The sequence below is a fragment of the Amblyraja radiata genome, chromosome 11 (genome assembly GCF_010909765.2).
Source record: "Amblyraja radiata isolate CabotCenter1 chromosome 11, sAmbRad1.1.pri, whole genome shotgun sequence".
NCBI classification, from domain to species: Eukaryota; Metazoa; Chordata; class Chondrichthyes; order Rajiformes; family Rajidae; genus Amblyraja; species Amblyraja radiata.
Window position 1 is genome coordinate 39,021,851 of NC_045966.1, and position 11,019 is coordinate 39,032,869.

The 11,019-nt window shown below is 45.7% G+C and overlaps 1 protein-coding gene across 1 annotated transcript in view; it reads left to right on the plus strand.

Moving 5' to 3' along the window:
- Positions 1-4,824: 4,824 nt before the first annotated feature.
- The window catches only part of maml1 (mastermind like transcriptional coactivator 1), a 51,521-nt gene continuing 45,326 nt past the window's right edge, over positions 4,825-11,019 (plus strand). Inside the window, exon 1 of the mRNA XM_033029727.1 lies at positions 4,825-5,427. Coding sequence (XP_032885618.1) covers positions 5,122-5,427 — 306 coding nt within the window. The 5' untranslated portion in view covers positions 4,825-5,121. The remainder of the gene's footprint in view (positions 5,428-11,019) is intronic.

Sequence of the window (11,019 nt, forward strand, 5' to 3'; positions counted from 1 at the left end):
GTGATGGCAGATACTATAGTGCCGCATAAAATATATTTAGATAGGCACATGGATATGGAAAAATATGGATTATGTGCAGGCAGATAAGTGTTGGTCTTGGCATCATGTCTGGTACAGATACACAGTGCCCTCCATAATGTTTGGGACAAAGACCCATCATTTATTTTTTTGCCTCTACTCCACAATTTGAGATTTGTAATAGAAAAAATCACATGTGCACATCGTCGGATTTTTGTACATTTTTATTTCACCATGTAGAAATTACAGCAGTGTTTATACATAGTCCCCCCATTTCAGGGCACTATAATGTTTGGGACACAGCAATGTCATGTAAATGAAAGTAGTGATGTTTAGTATTTTGTTGCATATCCTTTGCTTGCAATGACTGCTGAAAGTCTGAGATTCATGGACATCACCAGTTGCTGGGTGTCTTCTCTGGTGATGCTCTGCCAGGCCTGTATTGCAGCTATATTTAGCCTAATCTTGTTTTGGGGGCTAGTCTCCTTCAGTTTCCTCTTTAGCACATAAGGCATGCTCAATTGGGTTCAGTTCGGGTGATTGACTTGGCCACTCAAGACTTTTTTATCTTTGGAAAAACTCCTTTGTTGCTTTAACAGTATGTTTGGGATCATTGTCTTGCTGTAGAATGAACCGCCGGCCAATGGGTTTTGAGGCATTTGTTTGAACTAGAGCAGATCGGATGTTTGTCTACACTTCCAAATTCATTATGCTTCAAACATCAGCAGTTGTATCATCAATGAAGATAAGTGAGCCAGTACCTTCAGCAGCCATACATGCCCAGGCCATAACACCCCCACCACCGTGTTTCACAGATGGGGTGGTATGCTTTGGATCTTGGGCAGTTCCTTCTCTCCTCCATACTTTGCTCTTGCCATCGCTCTGATATAAGTTAATCTTTGTCTTCTCTGTCCACAAGACCTTTTTTCCAGAACTGTGGTTGCTCTTTTCAGTACTTGGCAAACTGTAACCTGACCATCCTATTTTTGTGGCTAACCAGTGGTTTGCATCTTGCAAGGTAGTCTCTGTATTTCTGTTCATGTCAAGACTTCTGCGGACAGTGGTCATTTACAAATGCACACCTGACTCCTTAAGAGTGTTTCTGATCTGTCAGACAGGTGTTTGGGGATTTTTCTTTATTATAGAGAGAATTCTTCAGTCATCAGCTGTGGAGGTCTTCCTTGGCCTGCCAGTCCCTTTGTGACCAGTAAGCGCACCAGTGCTCTCTTTCGTCTTAATGATGTTGGCTGATGTCTCTAACAATTTTATTCTTGTTTCTCAGTCTAATAATGGCTTATTTGACTTTCATTGGTGCAACTTAGTCCTCATGTTGATAAATAGCAATTAAAGTTTCCAAAGGTGATGGAAAGACTGGAGGAAAGACTTGCTGCTGAGAGCTCTCTTATACCTGCATTAAGCAGGCAATTAAACACACCTGAGCAATTACAAACATCTGTGAAGCCATGTGTCCCAAAAATTATGGTGCCCTGAAATGAGGGGAGAGGGAGGAGGAGAGAACTATGTATAAATACAGCTGTAATTTCTACATGGTGAAACCAAAATATATAAAAATGACCTTTAATAAAATCTGACAATGTGCAATTTAACCACATGTGATTTTTTTTCTATTACAAATCTCAAATTGTGGAGTACAGAGGCAAATAAATAAATGATGGGTCTTTGTCCCAAACATTATGGAGGACTGTGGTGGGGCGAAGGGCCTGTTCTTGTGCTGTCCTCTTCTACATTGTTATTTTTCCGTCAAAGATGTAGCTTTACTTGTCGCAGCTTATCAATTTGTTCTCTCATACATATTTTTAGATTAATCCCGTCTAATTCTGCTCCTGTCTGATCTGTCGACCTCCATTCTCTCCTCTATTTAACTTGCTCTTCAAATCTGCTGCTCTGCTGGAGATGTTTTCTAGAGTTGGTACCTCACAGCGCCAGAAACCCAGGGTCGATCCTGACCTTTTTATTGATACAAAATGCTTTTATTCAAAACAAACAAAAATACAGAGTCATAACACGATCAAAGACTGCCTATATTGGCAGTTTACAAATGAACAGTTATCAAATTAATATATCGCCAACTTTATCAACAATGCACTCGACCTCCCGCGGTGACCAGCGTTTATGGAAGGCCTCCAGAGTTCCCGTGGACAACGCTTGTTCTCTCTCCAGGGACACGCCGGCAACGACTTAGACCCAGAAGAAGGGGCAGGCAGCCAACTGGTGTGACCATCGACTACCTGCTGCCTGGACCAGGCCCAGAATAAACTTGAGAAGCAGCCCCTTCAGATATTAATCCTGACCTCGGGTGCTGCCTGTGCCGTGTATGTACATTCTCCCTGTGACCGTGTGGGTTTTCTTCTGGTGATCCAGTTTCCTCCCACATTCCAAAGACGTGCAGGTTAATTGGGTTCAGTTTTTAAAAAACTCTGTAAATTGTCTGTAAAGTGTGTAGGATAGTACTAGTGTACGGGGCGACTGCTGGTCGGTGCAGAACACATGGACGAAGAGCCTGTCTCCGTGCTGTATCTCTAAACTAAACTCTATCAAAACCAGAAAAGTTAAATTCTTTCTTGCAGCCGCAGAAAAGTCCTGTAAACACAAATCTTAAACGAAAGAAAGTTCATTAAATTAAAATAAACCTCAATATTAGTGGAGAAAAAGCATGAAATCTCCAGTACAACCAATACAGTTCCTGGTCTGGTGTCAATCTTCATCTTAAATAAGATTCCACCACCCTATATCCCTTTCAACACTTTGAAGGGATCTCTTCCTCAGCGAGTCCTTTTTTTTTTCTTTTCCCCTCTTCCTACCATTCCCATTTACCTAGGTAGGTTAATTGGCTTCTGTAAGCTGTCCATAGTGTGTAGACACTGTTTCAAATATTAGCCACCTCTTGTTTACTGACCAGCTAAGAGCAGAATGTAGAATATTACAGCTCATGCCGGCAGGGCCGGCCCTTAAGCCCATGTGTCAACCACAGGAACTAGGTCCATTTGCCCATCTTCCTATCCATATATCTATCCAAATGTCTTTTAAGCTTTGTCTTGGAAATGTGGAAGGAAACCTTTGTACATAGGGTGGTGAATAGTTAAGGGTTCTTTCCATGAAAGGTTTTGGAAGAATTCTGGGAAAAAACAACCTGCTGGAGTAACTCAGCAGATAAGACGGCATCTCTGGAGAAGGTGAAGAGGCGACGTTTCCAGTTGGGACAATTCAGTCTGAGTCAGAATTATGGATGTGGAAATGAGGAACTGTGGGTGCTGGTTAATATACAAAAGAACAATGTACTGGAGTAACTCAGCAGGTCAAGCACCATTTCCAGAGATGTTGCCTGACCTGTGATTTACTCCAACACTATGTCCTTTCATAATTCTGGATATTGGAGGAATCCAAGATGTGGGGACTGGGCTACTGATCTTTCTATCCTGTGCCTCCTCAACTCTCAGTGAGGCCACACGCAAATGGGAGTAACTACCTTTTATTTCGCTTGGGCAGCTTTCAACCCAGTCTTTGGAATTCTCTGCCTCAGAGGTCAGTTCTCTGGATACTTTCAAGAGAGAGCTAGATAGGGCTCTTAAAGATAGCGGAGTCAGGGGATATGGGGAGAAGACAGGAATGGGGTACTGATTGGGGATGATCAGCCACGATCACATTGAATGGCGGTGCTGGTTCGAAGGTCCGAATGGCCTACTCCTGCACCTATTGTCTATTGATCTCTCTAATGTTAAGCAACCCTTGCATTTCCTTTCTCTGTGCATCTCCATCATCGTCGTGCAACTAGTTTCACAGTCCTGCTTAATTTCCCCTTCGTTATCTCCTCTTCCACGGCCAACAATGGACCATTGTGGGCTCCACCTTCCCCTGATCATCCCTGGTTTGTTTGTTTCTCAGGCCTTTCATTCATTTGTCCTTTGTACCTCCCCATGTCTCCACTTTCCCTCTCAGTCTGATGAATGGTGGCCATAGGAAGAGCAGCCAGGAACGGAGGAGTTAAATGGTTCACTCTATGTCCCAACTTTCATGAGAAGTAAAGTTCCTGGCACGACTGGGGGAATTCCACTTCCCACGCCCAGACACAGCCCAACTGCGCTGCTCTGCTACTTTCCAAGTCACCCTGCAAAAACTTTTATCCCAACTGCATCACAGAAAGCCCATTATATCCCCACCGGATTAGTCCTTCCCCACCAAAATCTTTAAGGGGGGGGGATTGAGTTAACAACAGACTAGGGGAGTCAACTTTGAGTTAGTTTCCGCGACTCGGGTAAACTTTGGAGCAACTAGTTTCCGCGCTCTGATTGGGCCAAAGTGCGGGTTGGTCGGGGGCGCCGTCACTCAACCCCGTCACGGCAGTTGGTGGATCACGTTTAAAAGGCGGCGTTTTGTGTCGGGTCCGGTGACTGGTGACCGCTCGGGACTGAGCCGAGTGACCGGTGACCGCTCGGGACCGGAAGCCGCTGGTCCCGCGGCGCTGGGCATCGCAAACGCTTCACGGAGCCCACGGCCGCCTTTATCTGATTGGCTGCGCCACTTGGCAATCACGTCCCGGCGCCTTCTACCATTGGCTGCTCGAGCAGCGCCCGCCCACACCCATCTCTCATTGTTCAGAACGGCCGTCAATCAGGCGAGGGGCGGGTGTTCAATGTGATTGGTGAATCAATCGGCGGCCCGCCCTCTTCCGTCGTCGCAATTGGTGAGAGCGTGCGTCAATCAAGCCGCACTGCTGCCCGATAGGTGGAGGGACCCGCCACTCCGCCCTCTGGTTGGGCGGGACCTGCCGTTGATTGGCCCTCCCGTAGCGAAAACGCCCCCTCTCCGCGTCATCATTGGTGCGGACTGTCCGATAGGCCGTGGCGCCTGTCAGTCACCCGCGTCGGCGGCCGTCCATCGAGATGCTGGCGTGGGGGCGGGGGGCAAAATGGAGCGGAGGCCGAGCGGAAAGCCGGGTCGCTGAGGGCCGGCGCTAGCGTGCGAGGGGGTGCCCGTGGATGAGCGCGGTCTGAGGGGGAGCGGCGGCGGCAGTGAGCGGCAGGCCTCAGGCCTCGAGCTTCGGGCCGTAGGCCTCAGCTGCAGCCTGGGCTTCGGGCCCGGGCCATGGCCGAGTTCGCGCTGCCGCGGCATAGCGCGGTGGTGGAGCGGCTCCGCAAACGCATTGAGCTGTGCCGCCGCCACCACTCGGAGTGCGAGGTCCGCTACGAACATGCCGCGGCCGAGCGCCTGGAGCTGGAGCGGCAACACAGCCTGGCGCTGCACCAGCGCTGCCTACAGACCAAGAACAAGCGGGCGGCCAAGCAACGGCCGCAGCCCCCGGCCCCCGCGCCGCCACCGCAGTCACAGCCCGGCTACACCGACAGCCCGCAGCCCGCCGCCGACCAGAGCCGGAGTAGCACCCTGCAGGCGGTGAGTGGCCGCAAGATACTCCCTATCCCTACCCTGGACATCTGTCAGTCTCTGCGGGTGTACTAATTACCTAGAACTGGTTAACTGGAGCTGGTTAACCACCACAAACTAGTTCACAAACTTGTTGAGCAGCACTAGAACTAGTTTACTGGAACTGGTTAACTTGTTAACAGGAAATGGGACAAGAAACTGGTACCAGTACTTGAACTGGTTCTGGAGACCTGGAATGTTAACACGAGTTTGAACTAGTTAACTAGAACACTTGAACTAGTCAACTCGAATTAGTTAACCAGGACTTAAAGTACTTAATTGGTTCTAGTGAACTGGAACTTGTTAACAGGAACTTGAAACAGTTAGTAAGTACTTGAACTAGTTAACTCCCTCCATCAGTTAACTTGTTCAGACCCTAAGTGTCAATTTGGACCAGCTAAATTGTCACTTAGGACACAAAGTGCTGGAGTAGCTTGGATTAATTCTGAGCGGCTCAGGGTGACTTGGCTAACTGGCTGATTTACTCCAGCACTTTGTTTTGTGTGCAAGAAAACAACATCTGCAGACTCTGGTGTCCCCTCCTAAATAGTCACTTACATAGTTTGTAACTTGTAACTCAAGACTTGTTAGCTGCTTCTAACATTTAATCTTTTTACAATGGCCAAGCAGACTACAAGTTGTACAATGGAGACAGAAGGAAATGCAGATGCTGGAATTTGTGGAGGGAATGAGTCTGAGGAAGGGCAGCATCTCTGGAGAGAAGGAATGGGTGACGTTTCGGGTCGAGACCCTTCTTCAGACCCAAAACATCACCCATTCCTTCTCTCCAGAGATGATGGCTGTCCTGCTGAGTTACTCCAGCATTTTGTGTCTACCTTCGATTTAAACCAGCAAAGAAAAATACCGGGCAACTTCCTGGAATGAATGGCTCAAGAAATTAGATCTGCATTCTTTTGGGTTCTCTGAATGAGGGGGAATTGTTGAAATGTATTGAGTCCCAGGGGAGCATGACAGGTTAGATGTTGAAAATAGACACAAAGTGCTGGAGTAACTCACTGGATTAGGTAGCATCTTTTGGGGGGGAAAAGGATGGGTCTTCATTCATAACAAGAGGATTTCAGTATAGGAGCAGAGGGGGTTTTCTGCAGTTGTATAGGGCTCTGATAAGACCACATCTGGAGTATTGTGTACAGTTTTGGTATTCACTGGAGTTTAGAAGGATGAGGGGGAATCTTATAGAAGCATATAAAATTATAAAAGGACTGGACAAGCTAGATGCAGGAAAAATGTTCCCAATGTTGGGCGAGTCCAGAACCAGGGACCACAGGCTTAGAATAAAAGGGAGGCCATTTAAGACTGGGGTGAGAAAAAACGTTTTCACCCAGAGAGTTGTGAATTTGTAGAATTCCCTGCCACCGAGGGCAGTGGAGGCCAAATCACTGGATGGATTTAAGAGAGAGTTAGATAGAGCTCTAGGGGCTAGTGGAATCAAGGGATATGGGGAGAAGGCAGGCACGGGTTATTGATTGGGGACGATCAGTCATGATCGCAATGAATGGCGGTGCTGGCTCGAAGGGCCGAATGGCCTCCTCCTGCACCTATTTCCTATGTTTCTAAGTATCGTTTCAGATCCAAACCCTTCTTCAGACTGAGGTCTGAGTCTCCAGTCAGAAGGTCCCGACCCGAAATGTCACCCATCCTTTTGTTTCCAGAGATGCTGGAAGTTACTCCAGCATTCGATTTAAACCAGCATCTGCAGTTCTTTCCTACACAGAGTGTGAGGAATGGTCCTGACTTGAAACGTCATAAATCCATTCCCTCCACAGATGCTGCCTGACCTGCTGAGTTCCTCCAGCACTGTGTTTTACTCGTATGTCTTACAAAGCCTGTCTTTGTTTAACAATTAAAGATAACTTTGATGCAGTTTAAATCTCTTTGATGCAGTTTACTCAAAATTTAATCGTCCAGATAAAATACTGTTGGAACATGGCAGGTCAGGCAGCATCTGTGGAGAGAATGGACAGAGAACGTTTCGGGTTGGGACCCTTGTACAGGTATTGAGAAATGGAGGAATCTCTGTGCAAGTCCAAGAATCCTTAGAGGTAGCAGCACGAGTAGAGAGACGATGGTTGAAGAATGAAAAGATTTATTGCCCCAAGGACATCCTTGTGTCAGCATTGTTGTTTAAAATGGTAACTGGTTTTGTGTCGGTGCAGATGACTAGGAATCAAAGCTCCATGTGAATGTGTGTTAACTGTGTTTACTTTATGCATATTTGGAGATGCTGCCCCCTTGCTGTGGTGTCTTCTTGTTCCGAATGCAATGCAGTGATCCTTCCTTGCCTAGTCTTGTTCCAAATGCAATGCAGTGATCCTTCCTTGCCTAGTTAGGCCCTCACTCCCCCCCCCCCGCCCAAACTTAGAAAGAGAGAAGGAACAGTATTCTTGATTGGTAAGAGTTTCAAAGATTATGGAGGAAGGCAGGGGAATGGGATTGAGAGGGGAAAATAGACCAGCCTTGATTGAATGACTTGATGGGCTGAATGGTCTCATTCAGCTCCCATGACGTATGGTCTTGCAGTTCCTCAGATTCACACCTTATCTACTTTTCTGCCTGATCCCTTAATGCTTTGTTCACTAAGTGACCATATATTTTTTAATTTATTTATCTCAACCTTGAATAGAAAACAAAGTGGAGACATGAGAGACTGCACATGCTGGAACTTGGAGCAAAAAGCAAACTGCTGGAGGAACTCGGCAGGACAGGCAGCATCTGGCGAGGGAAATGGACAGGCAACGTTTTGGGTCGGAATGCTTCTTCAGACTGATGGAGTCCATCAGTCTGAAGAAGGGTCCTGACCTGAAAATTCACCTATCCACATTCTCCAGAGATGCTGCCTGACCTGCTGGATTACTCCAACGCTTTGTATTTTTTTGTAAACCAGCATTTCCCTGTTTCTACATTCTTCCATAATTTGAACGACATTGTTTAAAAGGATAGTGGAAGACATGACAAGGAAGTTCAAAAGAGAAATGTATGAACATTTGAAAAATGATAGAGTTTGGGCTGCTGGAAAAATTGCTGTTACTAAGATCCAGCATTGATTTCTTGAGCCAAATGCCCTCTTTGGACTTTAGGGACCTTGGAGCTATCGCGCGAAAGCACGCCCTTGGGCCCACCGCGTGTGTGCCGACCAACGATCCCCACACACTAGGGACAATTTTACAATGTTATCAAAGCCAATTAACCTAGAAACCTGTACATCTTTGGTTTGTGGGGGGGGAAAGTAGAGCACCTGAAGGAAACAGGGAGAACGTACAAACTCTGTACAGCTAGCTTCCGTAGTCAGGATCAAACCGGGGTCTCTGGTGCTGTAAGGCAAGAACTCTACTGCTGTGCCACTGTGCAACCCTCCTGTTTTACTCTGTGATTACATGTGAAACTTTTCATAAATTAACTTTGACGAAAGTGCTGATTGAATGTGATGTGCACACAAAATGCTTCAGATTTTTTCTTAAGTCTCAATTTAAAATGAATTATTTGGTTTTAATTTCATGCTTGGCCAGTATTATCATCTATATTGGTTTGTGATGAAGCAATAAAATGATTTGTAAATCGTAATTTTCTGAGCAATAATAATTCACCATTTGACACTTGCCCCATCACACTGTCTTGCAAGAGAATGTAAACAATTGTTGAACCACTTCAATTTAATGCTATCTATGTTTTGCATGTGATGCAAGTTATATTTTTCATTGCTTCTAATAGATTTATACCTTCTATGTTAGTATACGTCGATAGATCCAGTTGAAACACACCTTGGAGACAATTTGGATTTGTGCAAGATTTGTCGGGGCTTTGGAGATGACGCCATAGCGAATAGTGTAATAGATTAAATCAGCACACTTAAATTGAACTCCAAACCTAACATTTTATCCCAGTTGATCAAATTTTAGACACGAGACTACAGGTACTGGAATCTTGTGCAAAACAAAGTGCTGGAGGAACGCAGCAGGTCAGGAAGCATCTGGGGAGGGAATGAAAAGGGTCAGGACCTTTCTTCAGACCAATCTTTGAGTTCATATCAAATTTGAGGTACACCAAATGCTCAGGGAAAAGAGGGTTGGAAACAAAATGTTTTACTGACGGAATAGTTTCTTATTTGGTAGTTCCAGTTTGCACTTTGACACATTTTGCTATGAATGGAATGAAGATTCTTTGAAAAGAAACATCTGGCAGGAGTTTGTGCTGTGAAGCCTTTGCGAGAAACTTGAAATGGAGAGTAGAATGAACCCAAAACAATACTGACACAAATATGATCAGTGAGAGTAAAAATGGTCCCATGAAAATGTTTTGGCAGATCCCTTTTTCCTGTTTATGAATATTTGTATTGCAAACCATGTGGAAATGTTTCATCTATTAAAGATGATTAGTTTAGAGATACAGTGTGGAAACAGGCCCTTCAGCCCAACGAGTCTCCGCTGACCATTGATCACCCGTTCACACTAGTTCTGTTATCCCACTTTCTCATCCACTCGGTAGGAGGCATTTTCCAGACTCCCTACCGACCCGCATGTCTTTGGATGTGGAAGGAAACCGGAGCATCCGGAGAAAACCCATGCGGTCACAGGGAGAACATGGAAATTCCACACAGGTAGCACCCGAGGTCTGGATCGAACCTGGGTCTCTGGAACTGTGAGGCAGCAACCCCACTGGCTGCACCACTGCGTCATTGTGATATCACGGGAATATAAGTATGATTGTATTTGTGTGGAATCTTTGTTGTGGCCACTCCTCAGCTGTGGAAATGAAACTCCCAGCAGAGGCAAATATTTCTCCACTCCTGTTGTGTCTGAGTACTGTACAAACCAGATAAAGCATTACATGTAGCTCACAGGGCTGTTGCAGTGAGAACTGTGGAGTAGTTAAGTGAATGAATTGAGTGTCTTGGACAAGAAGTTGATTGTTTTTGCTTTAACTGTATTTTTTATCTTTTTGTGACTACAGTTAATTAGATTTTTATAAGATGAAGCACAGTTCCTGTAGTGATGCGAAAAATTAACTAAGCATCACAGAAAAATGCATTGGCTAAATAGAGTCACAGAGTATACAGCGCAGAAAAAGGCCAACCCGTCAATGCTGACCTTGATGCCCATCTAAGCTCATCCCATTTCCCCATAAACATCTCCTATTTGTCTGACTGTGTCACATCAGTTAAAATGGTTGGTGCCGTTGTTTGTAACAAAGTGAATATGGTACACCTGGGGAACAAAATACAATGCCCAAAATGCTCACCATGGCCGTCAGCATCTTCGGAGAGAGTACTGTGGCCTGAAAAGTCGTAAAATTGAAACAACTCTTTCTTTTGCAGCAGCTTCTGTTTTGAAAGCAATAAATAACATCTAAGGCGGCACGGTGGCACAGCGATAGAGTTGCTGCCATACGGCGCCAGAGACCAGAGTTCAATCCTGACTACGGGTGCCATCTGTATGGTTTGTACGTTTTCCCTGTGACAGCGTGGGTTTTCTCCGGGTGCTCCTTTTTCCGCCCACACACCAAAGACGTGCAGATTTGCAGGTTAATTAGCTTTGGTAAAAATTT